Genomic DNA, 21476 nt, shown 5'->3' with positions numbered 1-21476 from the left:
TAGAAATGGAAAGCGGAAAAAGTAAAACAACCACCATTCGCCCACCTTTAGAACTTTGCTAGTTATTAGCTGAAACCTAAGTTCATAAGATATGTTCCATAAGTTTGTCACTGGTTACTGAGAGCTTGTTATGAAGTGACGTAGGTGAAACGCCGTAGATTCTTGAAAAGCGACGCCTGGTGAGGTGCTGTCATAGGCTCAATACAGACTAAATACAAGAAGCGATATCTAGTTTACTAGGGAGAAGGTATAAGATGCCTAAGTATTCGCGCGCCATAGTCCCAGTCCCCCTCTCAAAATACAAGGGGGGGGGCTATTTCGCCTCTCCTCAGTCCTCAGTCGGAAAATACTTAATTTTCGTCATTCGCGTCGCGCTGACGTGGGTTTTCAAGAACCAATGAGATGCTGGTTGCAATTTAAAGGCGAGGATTAACTCCAGACCTACGTTTGGTCTGGAGATAAAGCTGGAAATGTGGCGAATTTATACCTTCTCCCTAATAAACTAGATATCGCTTCTTGCTAAATATGAAGATGGACTGCAAAATTAACTGCGTGTAGTCAATTCTCGCTTGTCGTTCTCAAACTATAGCTCGATCTGCAAGTCTCTAGAATTACGAAGTATAGGTAGTGTCATACTTATGGAACATATCTTATAAACTTATGCAGAAGAGCATAACTATTGGTTTAGTTGCTGGATCCCATGGCAAGGTTGCCACAAAAGTTTTTGATTAAAATTATCCTGGTTTTTCCAGTCTATTTCTGATGATTAGTCGCAGGCTGTAAAATTTCAAAATCTTCAGTGTTAATCTACATTTGATAGCTGATAAAAAAGTAGGTGGGCATATATCTTATAAAGAGCTTCGCCGATTACCGAGGATCACTCGTTTATCATTGGCAAAATACAAATCGGAACGCACCCCCTTTAAGGCATTAAACCTACTACAACAAAAAAGGTAGCTGTACTGTAAATAGACGAAAACGAAACGAAGTATAGCCTTGCTCTTTTAGAGTGAGAGAGAACGAGGATAGACTGTATGTCTTTTAAGTATTGCAGTAGCAGTTTTTCCATCGTCGTAGAGAAGGCAAGGCTGACTGAGGCTGTTGGTAGGCTAGGCTTTGAGTTGACTCCTGGAGATTTTTTAAACTAAAGCTAATTCTCACGTGTGTCGCCAGGCCCCCAGACTTATACCGTTTCCTGACTTGCCTCTGACGATCCCTCACTTGACTTTCTCTCTACTCAATCTCTCTCTCTATCTCTCTCTCACTCATTCTCTAACCGAACGGCAGGATTTAAAAAATCAGCGTTAATACCATACCATTTTAAAACGGTGAAAAAGTTAAGTCAAACCGCTCTGTTGTCTTTCAACAAAGATTTACTTTTTACGCGGTTAATTTTTCGAAAAGACAGTTTTGAAAGAACAGTTTAATTTAATTTAATTTAAACTGAATTAAAGTTTAATTTAATATTATATATTATAAGAAAAAAGTGTGTGATTTTTAGTCCTGAGGTATTCTGTAAAATTTTATAAAAGGTCGCACCTGCCTTTTTCGGAGAAAAATCAATCGATAGCTATTGAACTAAAAATAGAACTTTTAATAGATAAAAATTTCATCGCATTTTTTGGATACTTTGTGTAAAAGTGTTGCGGCCTTTTTTTGTAAAGAGCAAAGGATGAAACTTGTTTCGAAGTTTTTCGTTTTTTGTAAGTACATTATTTAGTATATAGTTTAATAATTTTTTTATTTATTGTTTGGTATATTAAGTAATTGTGTTGGTTTTGGTTCGGGCTAGGGGCTGGTCAGTAAGTGTTGTCGGTGTACACGGCTGTACCTTTCATTGTACTAAATTGATTACGCGTAATGTTTAAATTTAAAAGCCTGCCATTTACAGACCTGGTGAAATGATTACACGAAATTCGTAACAGGTGTACAGGATATTTGAAACTGATTAGCCCCTCGGGTTTGGGGGTCATTTCATGAGGGGAAAATTTGGGTCAGTTTATGTCATGGGTCAGATAGATGATTTTAATGATTTTATGGCTGTATTCAAATAGAAGGCTTTAACCAATTTTAGTGGTTTTTTTATATCAAAATTTCTGGAAGCTGATTTTGGTCCAAATTATGTTAATTTTGGCTTGGTTCTTTTGTCTTTTTTTTTAATAAATAATATAGATTTAGTTTAACTTGGGTTCAAGACTCAAGAGAGATTTCAAAGTCGACGTAATTTTGCATTCTCTAGACTATGAAAGCTGATTAGAAATAGATAAGCCTTATTATTTTATCTTGAAACTGTTGTTCGTAACGTTTTAGGCGACATGGAATAAGTACATACTTTTGAGTAGTTTGAGATAATTCTGGGTTCGATATTTGAACGCTTAAATTGGCAATTTGAAGGGTGGGTGAAATGGAGAATTAAGTGTGTTTTTAATTGATTAATTAAATAATTAACTAATTATTTGTCTAATCTGAGTAGGGAAACATCCAGGAAATGCCTATAAATGATTTTAAAATTCAAATTAGTTAAATTAGATTACATATAGATAATTTCAAATTTGCACCTCCGACCAATCGTGTAACGCCCTGCCTTCTAGTTAACAAAATTCTCTTGACAAACTCCATATCTCGCGCCATAATTGTGTGCACATCGCGCTCAGTTTTTATCACATCTCGCGCTAAATTTCATTCGACATGCGGAGCGTGCCACGGGAATTTTGTTAAAAAAAGGCTGGGCGTTACGTAATTGGTCGAAGGTGCCAATTTTAAATTATCTATGAAATCTAATTTAACTAATTTGAATTTTAAAATCATTCGGAGATATTATTTCCTGGATGTTTCACTAAGCAGATGTTTCACTAAGAATCCATTAAAAAATCACTTGATTTTCCTCTTCACCCTACCTTTAAGGAATTAATTACACAATTATATAATTGAATCAGACTTCAGATAGCGAAGGCATCCTGTAGGAAAACATCAAAATCGATTACGTTTTAGAATAATATAATTGAAATTAAAAGCTTATGTAAACATGGTTAGCGCAGTGCCTGGAGATTGTGAAATGTCAAGGAAAATTCGAGCAAAATTAAACCGTCATAAAAGCCAAGTAATTTTATATTGATTCGATAATTTTTCTATAATAGTACTAGCTTGAAATAATATATTTTCGATGATCGATACGGCATTTTAACCAATGATATGTCGGTTCGAGCTTAATTTACTCATTTTACCACTTAATCGGTCAAACTTTAATTTATCAAATATATCGGTTCGTTATCGGTAGAACTTATCGGTTCATTGGGTTAAATAATCGGTTATCTTGCCTAGTTTACAAAGTGTGTCTCTGTTAACTCTGGCATAAATTAAAGGGGATGTTATTCGGGCGATTTTGAGTCGAAAATGTTCTATCACATTTCGCCGTCCGGGCCCCCGTTTTCTAGTTATGTTTGGAGTAATTTACTTACTTAATTAAGAGGTCATCCCAAAACACTCAAATTATAACTCAAAAAAGGTGTCCCTGACGGCAAAATGTCATAGAAAAGTTTAGACTCAAAATCGCCCAAAGAACATCCTCATTTATGCCAGACTTATAGGTTGAAATCGGTATCGGTTCCAGTAAAAATTCGATAATGGTATCGACATCGGTTAATATACGAATTGGGCGACCACTAATTGTAACTTCTTTGGATCAACTTATCTTTAACAAGAGTTACATAGAGTTACTAAGGTGTCTTTGGAATTGGTTTTAATATAAGCAATATCTAATCTTTATTATCAAAGAGTTAAAAACGATTTCAACAAATAGCAAGCGTATTAAGTTTTACTATGCGGTAATCATTCTGAGATTACGTGCAATCATTTTAGCACCGTACCGTAAATGTTACAAGATAACACGTTCTCCCTATATCGTGTAGGCCTATTACGCTGCAGAGTGACGAACCCCTCTATGCTTTACTCCGCTGACGTCAATAATGTTCTTTAAAACATGCTTAAGTTACCATCATTCAGATAAATTTCGATGTCCAATATTGTCCATATAAGTTTGTTTACTGATATCTTCTTGAAAACTTTCGAGAACGCGGGGAAGTCATCCGAATATTATCTAGGTACTCAGTATAAAAACGTGACTTTTTTCAAGGTGTGGTTATGTAATAAACAAACTAGCTTATGTGATACTGATTTGTATCTTTGTGTGTCTGTTTGTCTGTGAAGCCCGGGTACACCAAAACAAGCGTGGATTAATGCGAGATAGATTCGAGCTTGTATTGTGGAAGAAAATTCTTTGGCAGGCTCTATCATATGAGTTTACAGGGGCTATCCTGACTTTGGATATGCGAAAAACAGGTTTTCGGACCCTTTTAAAGAATAGATCCACTTCCAGCTCTTGGGAGTATAGACCTTTTCTATGTAATTGTCGGCACATACAACGGGGTTGATACGTTGCCGTTTCTACGTACTCTCATGATACAAAAAGACTACATCGAAATGGTCTCTTGGGGAAGAAACAGCATTGGCATCGTCAAATAATTAACCCAGGTATATTGTGGGATCCCAAAAGTTTGGATTAATTTGATTGACAGCTGTATCGAAGCTTGAAAAGCCTATATAGTCTAAATATTTATATATAAACAAACCCGAAAAATACATACACACAGACCATAATCGATACATATATTATGATCTGTGTGTGTTTGTGGTTTGTTTAAATATTGGTTGAAAATATTTGGTTTTAAATATAATTTTTTCACTAAGCGCGTACGCATAAGAACTTAATGTAACCCAACCGTTGGACCATCATTACCGAGTCCGACTTGGAAAACATGGTATCGTTCTACGTTAGCACATACTAAACCATAAGTTCATAAGATATGTTCCATTAGTTTGCCACTGATTACCGAGAGCTTGTCATGAAGAAACATCATAGATTTTCGTAAAGCGACGCCTGATGTGGCGCTATCAAAGGCTCAGTACAAACTAAATAGGAAGATGGAAGTCCTGTAAAATTAACCGAGTGTATCCAATTCTCGCTTCCGTCGTTCTCGAACTAGCTCGAGCTGTAAGTCTCTCAGTAGCATTACAAAGTATAGGTAGTGTCATACTTATGGAAAATATCTTATAAAATTCTGAAGAAACTAACATACCCTCCATAGATTCAACCACACGTAGCTAATATGGAAATATCAGTTTTGCGTGTCTTGTTTTCATGAATTTTGTACTGAATTTCTTCTCGGTTTTATGTTTAGTCTAGCGTTTTTATACAGGGAGCGTACTAGGCATAGCCTAGATTTTATGCGCAATTCTGTATATTTTAGGGAAATTCTAGCCCATTGTTCCTCAAGTATCCTAAACCTCTCACTATCTACCGCTATGTTTTTAATTTGAATTTGTTGATCCTGGGATTACCTTGGAAAAATATTGTCTAAGCACGAACAAGGACAGAGAAAAATCGATGCACATCAAATTTTATATAAACCTTTAAAGAGAACGTAACAATAATCCTAATGTCGCTGCAAATTTTCTATTTATATCCCATCTTAATTTTACCGACCATTTTTGTGAAAGAAATGACGATTCAATTACGTCACTTCATGACAAGCTCCAGTTTGTAACCAACGACAAATCCTTAGGAACATTGCTTATGAACTTATTGTTTTACCAAGGAAGATCAAGTGAGGGAAATTTTTTGTAATGTGCTGTCGCGTCGACGTTAATGCGCTATTGCCAAATTTTCTGACGCATCGTATTGACGACAATTCTTACGACCCAACTTCACTTGCTTGATCTTACTAAGATTTACTAAGATTTATTTGTCACAAATAGAACTAAATCTAAAATAAACTTGCGTAAGTTTAGACAATTCACGAAATCGGAACTACAGTCAGTGCGGTGTTGCCCCACTTGAAAAAATGGGGAAAAAATTTGTATGAATACGTAGTGATAAACCTCACAAGGAAAAATGTGGTATTAGTCAACAGTTTGCCTAATTGGTATACTTTAGTTCCTTGTCGAACTTTCGAAAAAAAAGTTAAACATATTATAATTATTTTGTTATATAACAATTTCCGGATTTTGCGAAACAGGGTACGAAACGTTGCCGACTTGCCGTAATGTTTCTCTAATACATGTAATTTTTAAAAACTCTCTTCTCCTGGTCTCTTATGAAACCGGTTTCATTACAACGTCCATAATGAAACTAAGAATGAAAATCTACCTTTGATATATATAGTTTTAAAATTACTGTTTGTCAAACAGTGCCAAAGTGGGCCTACATCGACCAGAGGAGACAAATGTGATAAAATTTTCCTAAACTTATTTTTTAACTTTGCGGGGACGTCGGAACTCTTCCAATTGAAAATTAGATTATATTTAGAATTATCCTCTGTCCCGTGGTACAAATAGCAGTCTGAGGAAATGGCACACTTTTTCTGGTCCAAAACCAGTTTATTAATTGCTTAGAGCAGTTTTTAAATTCAAGAAGTGGGGATTACTGGACCAGTTTATTAATTTCAAATCTATTGGAGAACTAAGGGGGACACGTCCAAGGCTTTATTATTTTGGACACTAGGGGGTCATTGGTCCCAAGGACCAGTTTAAAAAATATTCTAATTTCCCACACTGGTACAAAAAACTTTAACTAAAGCAATTAGAGTACGAGATATCAAGATAATTTTACGAAACATTTTTGTGACGTCGAAACTCTCATATTTTAAATGGTAAGTGGAAAAACTTTCAGGATTTGATAGCTAAAATAACGCTTTCTCCAACGGTACCTAGTACTTTTGCATACCTTAACAAGAACTGGAAATAATACAGTTTTAAAAAGAATGTATTTCGGAACCAACCACCCTTGGTGCGGGGTCAAAATATGCATAAACTTTATAACATTCCCGGAGTAATTCCTTTTTATTATGTATATAAAATAAATATTTTGTTGATATTGTCTATTATCTTTGAAAGATATATTAACTTTACTAGCGCGACTTAATTTACGGTCTATTTGTTATTATTAGAGAAAGGGGAATCGAATGTCAATATTCTAAATTTATATCTGTCAGTGAAAATTCCTCTCCACGGGCTTCTCATACCCCATATACCAAACCAAGAAGTGATATCTAGTTTACTAGGGAGAAGGTATAAATTCGCCACATTTCCATCCTTATCTCCAGTCCAAACGTATAGTAGGTCCGGAGTTAATCCCCGCCGCCTCTAAATTACAACCAGCGAGATATCTCATTGGTTCTTGAAAACTCACGTCAGCGCGACGCGAATGACGAAAATTACGTATTTTCCGACTGAAGAGAGGCGAAATAGCCCGGCCTCCTTTTACGTCCCCCCTGTATTTTGAAAGGGGGACTGAGACTATGGTGCGCGAATACTTAGGCATCTTATACCTTCTCCCTAATAAACTAGATATCGCTTCTTGCCAAACTTCATACCGGCGACGATAAAGTCGAGCTGTTTCTGTTATTTTAGATTCACCCGTCTGGCAATGATCTCGAAAAAAGTCTAACGGTTTTATGGAACACTTCCAATCGCTACTACACTCGCGAAATACCCCGAAAAAAAGAACAACACAAAGTTGAATTCTTAAGAAATGAGATGTAAAACTGCCAAAAGTCAGCCATTTTTCGAGTTCCAAATTTTAGCGCGGTCAGCTACGTCTTATCGTGTACTAGAAGGTGGTTTTTGTTTATATAATGCAAAACTCTGATCGTACATGGGGGTTTGAGTAAAGTTTGCACTTCAGACCAATCACGTAATTGAAGCTTCTGGCTTACAATTTGTTCTGTGGCAAGCTCTGTATCGCACACGATTTTTCGATTGTGGCTGTTACTGTTAGTTTGCAATTTCTATTGTGTCCGTTAATTTGTAAATTTCTATTGCGTCCGTTAATTTGTAAATTTCTATTGCGTCCGTTAATTTGTAAATTTCTATTGCGTCCGTTAATTTGTAAATTTCTATTGCGTCCGTTAATTTGTAAATTTCGATTGCGTCCGTTAATTTGTAAATTTCTATTGCGTCCGTTAATTTGTAAATTTCTATTGCGTCCGTTAATTTGTAAATTTCGATTGCGTCCGTTAATTTGTAAATTTCGATTGCGTCCGTTAATTTGTAAATTTCGATTGCGTCCGTTAATTTGTAAATTTCGATTGCGTCCGTTAATTTGTAAATTTCGATTGCGTCCGTTAATTTCACTTCTATATGTTACAAAATTACATTTTAATTTCTAAACCTTAATTAGTGTACTTGATAGAGATTTCTGTAAATGAAGTTTTTAGAACCGCATATCGAACCCTTTTTTGTGTAATTTCTAATTATGTTAGTTTTTCCATTCAAAGATCAGGGCCAGCGTTAAGTGAAAAAATAAATATCCACTTTCAATAAAATCACAGAAATTAACCCCTTGATTTCAAAATATCTAAATTTATTCATGTCAGAATTATACCTAGACTAGAAATAAACATTTTCATCCCTTTACTAAGGTCGACTCGTATTCCTAAATCGTTTGACCGAAATCCAAATGAAATTGGAAAACCCCTACTATAGCTCCCCTGACATTGGCGCTTAACATTTTCAGCGGCTTTTACCGCTTCGACGATTTCTAATTAGATTCGAGAAATAATTTAACATTTGCTCGGAGGTCTTGTTGTCGAGGGTTGACTTACGTATAATTAATTCAAATGCTAGGCTGTTTATTAGAAATGAGTTTTTAACGCTTATTGGATATGTTGTAATAATTCGCGGCAGGGTGCACTATCTTTATTAGTTATTAAATATGTTAATCATAATTATTTAATTATATTTCTTGAGGGCGATGTGCTATTCGCTCTTGAAGTCAAGTGTGTGCCACTGCTTTCAAAGTTTCCAAAAAGTAGGAATGTACAAAAGGCAGGGGAATTTTAAAATTGTAAGAAATTGGTAGGTAATACTTTTTAATCAATTTATATGAATGAAACATCGAATAAGTACATTCTACGTGGATTTTATAGCATCATAAGCATTAATGAAACTGAACAAATATCTTAAATGAATTTTATAAAAATTTAAAAATGAAGTTTTGAAAGTTGACGTGGTATTTTATTGAAAATAATGTTTAATGTCTACATTTGTTGAGAAATGTGAAATGTTTTTCGACCGTTTTGAACATAAATGTATGTTATCACATATCCATCAATCCGAATTTGGAATTAATACTTCATAAATTAAGTAATTGAAATTTAAGTGCAGTGTATTCCTATTTTTAGTAGGATCGAATTTGCTATATTACGGTACAAAGCTCACTTTATTGTTATCTCTGGATATCGGTCCAGAGGCCTATTATACTTGTTTCATCACATTGCGCAATAATCTTTCGCTTTTTACTAAAGATTACCGTGTGATGGAACCCAAAGAGTGAATATACTCAATTTTTGAAGGCCCTTGCTGTTCAGGCAAGGGATCTCTTAATAATAAAAAATTAATGACACAACATGGCAAATTACTTGAAGCTCATGATTAGGTGAAACTTTCCCATACTATGGCTGGATCACTTGAGATTATTTCCCATTCCCAAAGAATCCCAACCGTTTTGAAGGCAAGTAGTCGCCATCTTGCGCTTGGATACATCATTACAGTACATTCAGAGAAAATAGTTCTGCAATAGAAGTTAAAGTGGATACTTGTTTTGACCAACCAGAAGCAAGCGTTCTTTATATATTTCCTTTTACGCCGTCGCAACAGAGTTAACCATGGTTGCCAACCAAAAAGGACTTAACATCCGTTCAAAGCACGAACAAGGCAGGATTTTTCCTATTCCAGCATTAGTTTCCTTATCGCAATATGACCTAACGAGGTCATTGTACCGTTCCGCTGTTAGCGTAAGCGCACAAACCGAGGAAAGGCGTAAATAGTTAAAAGGGTGTTTACGAATGACTTTCCATTCCATACACAATTTTTCTCGGAAGTAGTAAAACATCTTCCGGAAATTCCGTTGAAGCGTTACTGGAGATGGGGGATTGTAAGAGGTTGCTATGGATAAACCGCGATGATGCAGATGTCTCTCGCATTGAAATATCCCTATAACCTAAAATAGTCCCACCTTCGGTGCATATCCGGGCTCTATGATATTCCCAATCTCTTAGCTGCAAGTCAGCTTGAGTTGCCAATCTAACTAGTGTCAACATATGGATGGCACTTCCCTCGGTAAACACTACTGCCAAATCGCTAGTCATGCTGGAATTTTTTGTTTCCTTCGTCGTGGATCTCTGGGAACGAAACTTTAGGGGATGTCAATCAGTTTTTGGTTGCATGGAAACTACACGAAAGGAATTTAAGGCTGAAATATTTTGTATCAAACACAATTGTGAAACATTAAAATAGTTCAAGAATGTGATATCATAATTATATGCTCTAAAACGGCACCGAACGCCGAACTTGGCCGTATATGTTGACTCGAGACCCTCCGCTTCATCCTCCTAGCCCTCTGCGACACGTACATTATCGATATTTTGGAAGGGGTAGACCGTAGAAGTACACGTTATACCATAAGTGAATAATTAACTAAGTAATTATTCACTTATGGTTATACTACTAAACGGTTTTGATAACATTAAATACCTGAAAATATAACAAGTCACGTAAATTAAATTTCCGTATTAGCTAGGTGTGGTTGTGGTTGGGGAGGGGGGGGGGCTAGTTTAGTACGTGCTAATGTAGTACAGTATTCATGTTTTCTAACTCGCTAAGGTAGTATTCGAGATGCCCCAACGGTTGGGGTGAAATTAAGTTCTTACCACACTCAGATAAAAAGGTACATTCGTCCATCCAACCTTCACAAACATACACAGTCACTCACGGATCATGATCGTAAATGCCAGTATGTCTTTCACACTCGTTGCTAAAAACCTATTACATAACCTACTGCACTTCGATCCTACCACCTTTTTTTGGATCACCTTATTCTATTTGAAAAATATGTTTCGATTTTAATTTAAATTATCCAATATGCTATTCTTGATTTACTCTTGCTGAAACCGGAAGGAAGTGCGGCGTCATAGAATTCTCGAGGTTTTTTAAGCCATTAAAGTTATAATTCCTTATAAATATTATCTTTGCTTGCAACGGGAAGTGACTGAGGCCGCGACAGTTACTGGAAGAGTGTTCAAATAAGAGTTCGTTTAACTTAAGACCCAATTAAGTGACAGATTTTTCTCGTTTATTTTAAAACACGTAACATATTGTGTGTCGGCACATCCTTTTATTTTAGAAATTATCAGAAATTATTACAAATTTAAATTATTACCGAGTAACTTCGAAGAATTATAAATATCGTTATTTAATTCTTCACTTAATTACATGTAAATTCTAATGACTTTTCGACCTTTTTAAATTCTTTGCAAAAAATTGTCGCGTATATTTTAAAATTGTCGGCTCTAGCTTTTCATTTAAAATTTTCGGTATAAATGAAAGAAATTAGTAATTTTTATCAGAAAACATTCATTTATTTTAAATTCTTCCTATATGGTATGTACTTAATGTAGACGGATATATATTGACATGGATAGTTACTAAGATTAGGGTAAGCGTCTTATATCTTTCTTATCAAATGGCGAGACAATGCCAGAATGAACGTATATTATTGTATGTCGCCAGGAATGCATAAAGCTAATTGGAATCATTGTGTGACGATTTTCTCAACGTATCTAGGCGGATTTTGTGGGAGGAGCTAGATTATTCTTTGATCAAAGAGGGTAATTGTAACACGATTCTTCTCAACATCATATTAACATTTATTATAGCAAGGTTACTAAACCGAATCACATACGCGATAAATAGTTCCTAGCTCATCATGTCTCTATTAGCTCTTAACTATTTGCCAAGGCACATGCGCTTGTGGGTTTTTGTACCACGTCAAGACAATCAAGGTTTGTGCCTGGTTGATTGCTGAGTATTTAGTACCAAACAGTTATAGAATTCACCCCTACGGTGTGATACCCATCTGAAGTTTATTGAGCAGGAGAGCAAACAAAATGGGTCAGCCTGGGAAGAATCATGTTACTTAACTAAAGTATTAAGAGGATACTCGGTGTCATCCTTCTATTATCACCTTCTGGTGCTCCGAATTTTACTTCGCAAATAATCTATCTACGTTGCACCTTGAACAGGGGCCTGTCTTCGCGTTGCAACCAACCAATGAAATCACAGTTAGAAAGACGTCAGAATTATTAGGCGTTCTCAAGCCCGGCCCGCTAAATTGAACATGGGAGATATAGAGGCATAATGATTCTTGCAATCTGTATGCATTCCGGTCTTTTTCGAACAACTAATGGTTTTATATTGTCAACTGTGACTCATTATCTAGTTAAGCTCGTCGAAATCACGAGACGCGTACCCTTGTCGTTTTGCCAAATTATTCGATTAATGGAGAGACTTTTAAACTAGACTCGATTGAAAGATGTGACGCGTTACCTTGAATGATGGTCTTATAGACATGATTCGTATTTGTTTTCGAACAACACAGAATAAAAGGAGGCAGACAAAGATTAATTTCTTACGAAATTAGTCAAGAAAAGAATATGTTTTTGTAGCAATGAGACGCAGTTCAATGTTGGGGATAAGTCTAATTTAAATCGTAAAATTTTAAAGACGCCATTAAACATGTCTATTACTTAATCAGTATAAAAATAATTTATCAATAATTTCAAAATATTGCCTTGTTAAATGTTAGATATACCATAAATGAATTTTGCACCCTCAAAACCAAATCCTTAAAATAGCGGAAGTTGATGTTAGTTGCCTGTGGCCATGCAGTATGAGTCCACTTCCTTCACTTCGTAATGCTAGACACATATGCTAGAGACTTACAGCTCGAGCTAGTTCGAGAACGACTCGGTTTTGCAGTCCATCTTCCTATTTAGTCTGTACTAAGCCTTTGACAGCGCCCCAGTCACCAGGCCTCGCTTTACCAGAATCTATGACGTTTGATCTACGTCACTCCATGACAAGCTCTCAATAGCCAATGACAAACTTATGAAACATCTTATGAACCTATTTTCACAGCATAAGCTCTCACACATGGATATAGTGGGTAGACTTATTGACCCTAACCATTATAAAAATATGGCTAATTATATTAGTATTTAAGGTCATCGAACTAAATTCGAATTTAAGCACTTTACACTTGATTGAAATGAGAAAAGAAGCAGATGATATTTTTGATTAACATTTTCCAAAATGAGTTTTAAACCAAGTGTTTTCAAATAATGTTACATTCCTTCCTGTCAAATATCGTTAAGTGTTTCTTTGACAATATATTTACCGCCAATTTATATTAATTAAACCGTGAAGATTGACTTTTCTTAGGCCTAACTCCCCAAGGATTACCACTCAATTCACTACGGAGGAAGCTAGAAAGTGGTCATGCCATTATGGTTCAAATCAGTGGGTAGCCTCTCGATTTAGCAAGTTTCAAAATCTATAACGTTAAAAAATAAAAGAGGGTTTTCATTGTTTGTTATATTTTTAGGCATATTTTTTATTCGCTAGTGATTAGAAATAGTGAAGAAACACTCGAGTGTCAACACCCTTAAGTGTTAAATTAATTGCAATTCTTGACATTACCATAGAAACTCAGACGATTTTTTTAGGAGACGAATAAAGTTAACACTTTTATAGACACTATAAAACATTTTGTCGCTTTATGACAGAGGTCAAGTATAAGCGGTACTTGATAATTTTCTTATCAATATCAAAGGTTTTAGCTTCTTACATTCATAGCGGGATTAGATAGGGTTAGACCAAAGGGAAATAGAGTTAACAGAAAGTGCACGAGACAACTTGAATCACACGCGAAAAAAATATTCATTTCCTACCCCCCCCCCCCTCACCGCTATACTAGGGGGAAACTCAGGCGAGTACACAGGCACCCTAAATCTTGAAGGAGAGTAGGACGGAGTGGTAATCCCCTTACCTGTAACGATGCCTCTGTACCTCCACCTATGGAACGGCAAAGAAGTCCTCCCAGCATCCTTAGCGTTAAGGTAGTGTCGTAAACGTAAAGGACGCCCCCTCTGTCTTAAAAATAGAAGCTAGTTCTTATACAAATACAATGGGGCTAAGAAGCAGCACTTAAAAATCGCCTACCGACGGGTTGGAGCGTGCGAAAGGTACACTGGGAGATTTTCATAGGCCTCTTCGATGTAAAAAGGGGTAGGCATTAGGCAACCCTCAGTATTGACTCGAGATATAGAAGGGGGTTGACCCACAGCTGTTTCTGCGCACTCTCTGAACCCAAAGTGCCTAGAGCGCAGGCGCCTAAAAGCGAGATGGAATGCAATGTTTTACCCCCGTGTTTTTCTCTCTTAGTTACATCGAAGAGGCTTTTTGCCGCAGGTCACCCATCATAAACCGCTCCATATTACTACTTTTCTCCACGCCTAAATCGAGAACTTTCATTGTAAACATCATACTGGGCACTACAAAAAGCTTGCATTCACCTTCCCAGCGTACCTCACTTTCGCTAACATCTTTTTGACTTCAATATAAGCAGTAGTTAATATTTTTTATCTAAATTATATTTTCTTCAAAGCTTGATTTTATAGGGTTGTATTCCTGGCAATAGCTTATCTAAGTCTTTAATTATATTTATCTAAATCACGAAATTGAAAACCAGACGAAACCGACACATTTAATTGATTTATAATAATATTTTTCTGTTTAAATTAATATCTGTGGTCTAAAAGGGCAGCTGAAAATTAATTGGTATGGTTTCCCAAAGCGGAGATACGCGTAGGCATATGAGGAAAGCAGACAAGTGTTTTTACAGGGCTTCTCGTATGTACATTTGAATAATACGCCATAATTCTCTTTTTTCGAATAATTGAAGTTGTAAAATGCATAATACACGTACTCATTGGTGTCCATTTATGGATTCTGATTTGATAAGAGCTGGCAATAAAATTCCTGTTTTCAGCGGATTTTCAAAAACAAGATGATATACTCGTTAACTGATTAGTATCATAGTCCTATAATAATCTCTACAAATATGGGTCGAAAGAGTATTTGCTATGAGTATGCATTCATAAGATATGTTCCATAAGTTTGGCTCCTGTTTCTGAGAGCTTGTCATGAATTGAAATAGGTCATGAATTCTCGTAAAGCAACGCCTGGTGAGGCGCTGTCAAAGGCTTAGTAATGCAGACTAAATAGGAAGATGGACTGCAAAACCGAGTCAAGAAGTGATATCTAGTTTATTAGGGTGAAGGTATAAATTCGCCACATTTCCAGCTTTATCTCCAGTCCAAACGTATAGTAGGTCCGGAGTTAATCCCGCCTCTAAATTACAACCAGCATCTCATTGGTTCTTGAAAACTCACGTCAGCGCGACGCGAATGACGAAAATTACGAATTTTCCGGCTGAGGAGAGGCGAAATAGCCCGGCCTCCTTTTACGTCCCCCCTTGTATTTTGAAAAGGGGGCTGGGACTATGGCGCGCGAATACTTAGGCATTAGTTTAAAAGCTAGTTATTACAAATTACCTTTAATGAAATGACATTTACTTTTATGTATTTATGATAATTATTTAAAGTCTCGCCAACTGCCATAAGTAGGTACAATAACGTTAATTACGGCGCGACATCGTGTCTCTGTCAGGACCCCGACTGAGCACCAGACTGCATCTCCCAAAGAGGGACTGGTACTATGGGGCGAATACTTAGGCATCTAACCTTCACCTTAATAAACTAGATATCACTTCTTGACCGAGTGTAGTTCTTCAATTCTCGCTTGTCGTTCTCAAACTAGCTCGAGCTGTAAGTCTCTAGCATTACAAAGTATAGGTAGTGTCATCCTAATGGAACAAATTTTATAAACGATAAATTCATGATAGCACTTAAAGGCTTTTAAGGGCGATTCGGACTTATAGTGTAGCCCATACATAATAGTCTTATGATTAAAATCATCTGAAGCTGCAAATAAACAGCTGCGAGATCGTTACGTGTATTTTTTTCTGTCAGTAATTCAGGGGGCGAGTCTCTCTCTCTTGGCTGCTTAAATCCAATTTTAACACGACTGAACATTTCTATTGAAAACAGCAGCGGCTTCAATTTCATCAAACTTTAAAAGAGCTCTTTGTTCGCGTGATATTTTTCTTGATTGCAATCATACAACTAACTCTCCCATATCTTTACTTGGCATCTTTATAAACATTTTTTCTGTTGATATTCGATCCTCAAGCATTGAATAACTCTGTCTCACACGATTGGTTTTGGGCCTTTGCTTTTTTCAAAAGTGTTGTAAGGATTGTCGATAAAAATTTTAGTATCTACGTGGGAGGTTTAAGATTAACGATTATGGTTTGATTATTCGGAAATAATCATAAATTATTACTTATAATTTTTAAAATATGCAGATCGAAATGTTTATATAGTCGTAAATAACGCTAATAATAATTCTTTCGTAATAGCAAAGGCAAATAGAAATGAAAAGAAAGAGAGCGAAGGGGTTTTCACGTTGACTCTCAGCCAAGGAAAAGATTTCGTGCCCCTCTCCCCGCACTAAACTTTCGTACGAATACTAGGGCGAGTTCACATCAGGCAGACCTAATTATTTTTACCCAAAGTGCAATACAAATGTATGATAGTAGTATGCCTGAAAGCCGACCTGGGATTATTAAAAGGATGGCACTTCATTTATCCATTATGATTTTTGGCTGTAACATGGCTTTTACGAACCTCAAATTGTCTTCCCTTCCATGATTGGCTATATGTGCAGTCGTAGTTGTGTTTTAATGTCGTGAGATGGCGTGTTGAGAATCAATTAATAGTTGAGGTTGAAATCCGCATTTTATAAATGAAATTTGCTGAAGTAAGCGTTGTGAAATGGAATCAAGCCATTCTCAATGTAGCAGACAACACTAGGGAAACGTGCGGCGTATTCCAGGAACTATTTTTTGGGGAAAGTTCTTTTTACGCTGTGTATAATAATTTCGCGAATTTTGAGGTTGGTCGGACTCGCGTTACAATCCAGCAGCCATATGGCCCCTTCTCTTATTATTCCCTTTTGGTAGTAGAGCATTGACTTGTGGACCACAGGAGCCAGAGAGTGGCACCTGGAAAAACTTTCATCAACTCCAGTTCCCTACTTCCTTTTATTTCTATGTCCCATTGATAGTAGTGGGAAGTTCTTTTCAAAATCTGATTGATTTGTTATGATTTGATTTGACTCCAAGGTTCACTTTAACCGAGTTAAGATGGTGCAATTTTAAAAATAGATTTTTCTTTATTTGCAGCCATTTCCATCTTATTATCGTCATTATGGGGTTGCCAAGGTGCTCAGCACCAATGGGAATATTTTGGCGATAACGGTCCAGATAATTGGCCGGAACTGTTCAAACATTCCTGCGGTGGACAACGCCAATCTCCGATAGACATTTGGGAGACCTATTTGGATAAGAGTTTAGATGATTTTCACTTCAAGCGTTACGACTCTGATTTAGATAAACCTATTTTGATCAACAACGGACACACTGGTAAGGCAGCCTGGCAGCTCACCAACGCCATAGTCACGTTGTTAATCGGTTCTAAATTTTGCATACAGTTCAAATAGACAGCAGGAAATTTGCAGCTGAAATAAGTGGAGGTTGTTTGAACGATTATACGTACAAGATGGAACAATTGCACTTTCACTGGGGTTCCAAAGACAAAAATGGTTCCGAACATCTCTTCAAAGGCAAGGCATATCCCTTAGAGGTAAACTTTGGCTGTTTTTTACCAATTCGAGTCATTAGTTGTAGACTTTATATTACATGAACTTTGTAGCTTCACTTGGTTCATCGTAACACCAAGTACCACAATTTGTTAGACGCTCTGAATGCCGACGACGGTTTGGCTGTTGTGGCTGTTTTCTTTAAGGTAAGATCGTTATTTCTTGCTTGAACACCACATGTTTTGAATTGAATGATAATTGTCAGTTTAATCTTTACGTAGGTGTCTTCCGAAGACAATGACAAATTGCACCCAATTATTCATAATTTGGACGATGTCCGATTCCATGGGCAAGAGGAGGTCATCAAGGACAAGGGTTTCACTCTTTCCGATTTGCTCCCGAAAAAGCGAGAGTGGTATATGTGTTACAATGGATCATTGACCACCCCACATTGCAACGAGGCTGTCACTTGGATCATCTTTCCTGAACCAGTACCAATAGGACATGAACAGGTTAGCAACCCCGCACTATTCTTTATTTGTTTTGTTCATTATTTTGGCAATTATTCCCCTGGCTCTTTATTTCGGCAATTATTCCCCTGGCTCTTTTATTTTGGCAATTTATTCCCCTGGCGCTTTTATTTCGGCAATTATTCCCCTGGCTCTTTTATTTTGGCAATTATTCCCCTGGCTCTTTTATTTCGGCAATTATTCCCCTGGCTCTTTTATTTCGGCAATTATTCCCCTGGCTCTTTTATTTTGGCAATTTGTTCCCCTGGCTCTTTTATTTTGGCAATTTGTTCCCCTGGCTCTTTTATTTTGGCAATTTGTTCCCCTGGCTCTTTATTTCGGCAATTATTCCCCTGGCTCTTTTATTTTGGCAATTTATTCCCCTGGCGCTTTTATTTCGGCAATTATTCCCCTGGCTCTTTTATTTTGGCAATTATTCCCCTGGCTCTTTTATTTCGGCAATTATTCCCCTGGCTCTTTTATTTCGGCAATTATTCCAATGGCTCTTTTATTTCGGCAATTATTCCCCTGGCTCTTTTATTTCGGCAATTATTCCCCTGGCTCTTTTATTTCGGCAATTTGTTCCCCTGGCTCTTTTATTTTGGCAATTTGTTCCCCTGGCTCTTTTATTTTGGCAATTTGTTCCCCTGGCTCTTTTATTTTGGCAATTTGTTCCCCTGGCTCTTTTATTTTGGCAATTTATTCCCCTGGCTCTTTTATTTTGGCAATTTATTCCCCTGGCTCTTTTATTTTGGCAATTTATTCCCCTGGCTCTTTTATTTTGGCAATTTATTCCCCTGGCTCTTTTATTTTGGCAATTTATTCCCCTGGCTCTTTTATTTTTGCCAGTTACTTCGTGTTGTTGTCCTCTCGTCGATAAAAGACTTAGTATTTTCCAAAACACTTGCACATGACATGAGCACACATTAACATAATACGCGTCTTTCAACAGTTGAGAGAATTCCGCAGGACATACAGCGGGAAAACAGTCAGCACACGTCCAATGAAGGACAATTTCCGACCAACACAGCCATTAAACGGACGCAAAGTCCTCTTGAGAGATCCAAACTCGGCATCTTCGACATCTTTATCGTTGGTTCTAGCCTTCGCAACTCTTGTCACCATAGTGAAATCAACCAAATTTTAACCAAGTCCATAGTCTCTCATCCTTTCTATTTCAATACCAATTTCCAGTCCTCCAATACCAGTGACGTATTTTACAAATCGAGTACACGGACATTTTAATATTTAGGCCGTTTTAATCATGTCTATATGTAATTTATGTAATTATGACGTTTTGATTACGTCACTGTTTTAACTGTTACCCTATATTGGTCGGTTCGTTTCCTTATCGGAATCAGGGGCTAAGTCAAATTAATTAACCGAATATTTAAGATAAATACATTGAATTAAATACTCTATCCTTGGAGGAGATAGTTGGATGGAGAGGTAATCTTTAAGACCTTCCATGATTCTCAGCGTTAGGGTAGGGTTGGACGATTCAGCCGCCCCCGGTGTATTCAAAATAAGAGGCGAAAACATTTTCTAAACCTTCTGCAACGCGGCAGCACTTGCCAAAACCCTCCCTACCTAATCGCAAGGGATTATGGGAGACGTTCATTGCCGCACACGGAATACCAATTATTACTCCTCCATTTGACTCTCACCTCCAAGCTCTACCAGGGTCCTTCCATGCAGACGGTCCTAACGGCAGCTTCTCTCCACTAGCAAGTTAGGTAGACAGCGCCATCTAATTTCTTACTAAAATAATTAAAAGAAATACTGTTTTTTACAAACACGTTATATAATAAAATTAATAGGGAGCTAACAACTGGCTAGGGGGAAGAGATAGTCTGACGACACGCAGCCCCTCTCTGGTTGGCATTTTTGCGCGTAGAATACTGTTTCCAACCGTTAGGGGGGTGAAACTCCAGTAAGAGATAGAAGGGTGTGACGTTTCAGGGTCAGAACTGTTAGCTCCCTATATGGAAGAAGAATACGCTATATATTAATATAATATAAAAAGTCGATAGTCATAGCCTCAACGTACGAGGCAATAATAGATTAATTACGCTGTAATGCTTCACCAGATGGTGCTACAGATGGAAGTTGCTAACTAGCCCAGCCCACTACTTAGTTATTACCCCCCCCACGCAGTTTTGTGTCTAATTTTTTTCAGACTACGAGAGATACAATTATATGAGCTCGCTATGACCTCATGAATGAAAGGACCCTGTTATAACTTTCCTTCTTTAGTGGTGAAAGATTTTTGAGTGACATTATGTAAAATCTCGTTAGTATTTTACCGTCATTTTAATCTATATACAAATTTGTTATTATTATTATTATATAATATACACGTAAAATATTTTTATCGTACACTGTCGCTGTTTTTCTTAGATTTATTGTCCCTTTTAGATGGTCGTGCCAAAAACGATATTAAAAGGTTGAATTATTTTGTATTGAAGCGTATATTTTTCTTTCCATGCAGCTTGTCGAAACATTAGTTTTCAGCTGGATTTATATGGCGACATAACTCTATCATACTCTCCATATAAGTATGGGTCTGCCGTATGGGAAAATAGCATCCATGTTGTCCATGTGAAACAAAATTGAAGAGGCTGCAGCGCCATCTTTCTTTCTTCTTGTTCGAATCGTAACAGAATAAAAGCATGGTATACTTAGATTTTTACTGCCCTGTCTTGGTACGGGTAGAGACAGACCAGAGTAGATGGTTTATGTTTATGAGAAAATCCACCACCAGGAGACGCCTCTCTATGAGAAAAACATCGCCACGAGACGCATCTCTACCCTTTTATATACGATGCTTGATTGTGGCATTGGACCCATACTTATTCAGAGTATTATGGTGTTATTATGATAAGTTACGCCATTAACAAAATCGGTGGGTGCTATAACACAGAGGGATTTACGCGGGAAGCAGTATTGAATAGAGAAGTGAATAACCGAGGATTTACCACGCGTATATAACGTATGCTTCGCTTAGAAGAAAGTTAAGTGCGTTCCTCGGTTAAGAAAGATAGATCCAAAGTGAAAGCATTGGTGAGATGAGAAAAATGATTTCACTAGAAAAATGTGTCTGTAATTTACAGTCAAATGGACACTTTTCAGAAGTCAAGGGTAAAATGGAGTCTGCATGATGTTTGACCACTTTGCTTTTCAAAGACAGAACATCCGGTAGGTGAACAATTTAAAACGTTAGATATGGTTCCAAACAAATTAACATGGGTGGACTGGCAACTTTGAAGCTCCATCTGATGTCTTTGGTTT

The 21476-nt window shown here is 36.9% G+C and overlaps 1 protein-coding gene and 1 non-coding gene across 2 annotated transcripts; both read left to right on the top strand.

The window, feature by feature from the left end:
- The first annotated feature begins 845 nt into the window (after window positions 1-845).
- LOC149718412 (carbonic anhydrase-like) lies at window positions 846-19796 on the top strand. The gene is made up of 6 exons (XM_089844824.1): window positions 846-1703; window positions 17261-17500; window positions 17569-17720; window positions 17790-17882; window positions 17958-18188; window positions 19138-19796. Exons 1-6 carry the CDS (start codon window positions 1673-1675, stop codon window positions 19330-19332), a joined length of 942 nt encoding a protein of 313 aa, XP_089700950.1. The 5' UTR covers window positions 846-1672; the 3' UTR covers window positions 19333-19796.
- On the top strand, window positions 9313-9432 carry LOC149718413 (U5 spliceosomal RNA). The gene has a single exon (XR_016381369.1). It is a non-coding gene; the product is annotated as a U5 spliceosomal RNA (small nuclear RNA).
- Window positions 19797-21476: the final 1680 nt, after the last annotated feature.

Source organism: Phalangium opilio, unplaced genomic scaffold (assembly GCF_054372755.1).
Source record: "Phalangium opilio isolate 3A_F unplaced genomic scaffold, DU_Popi_V2 ptg000002l_1, whole genome shotgun sequence".
Classification (NCBI taxonomy): Eukaryota; Metazoa; Arthropoda; class Arachnida; order Opiliones; family Phalangiidae; genus Phalangium; species Phalangium opilio.
Note: the sequence above shows the minus strand (reverse complement) of the source record. Positions and strands in the feature narration are given on the sequence as shown.

Excerpts from the sequence above, each read along its gene's own strand:
- LOC149718412 (XM_089844824.1), top strand. The coding sequence starts at position 1,673 with ATGAAACTTGTTTCGAAGTTTTTCGTTTTTT. Across the intron at positions 1,704-17,260 it reads TTCGAAGTTTTTCGTTTTTT|CCATTTCCATCTTATTATCG; the intron begins GTAAGTACATTA and ends CTTTATTTGCAG. Across the intron at positions 17,501-17,568 it reads GATCAACAACGGACACACTG|TTCAAATAGACAGCAGGAAA; the intron begins GTAAGGCAGCCT and ends TTTTGCATACAG.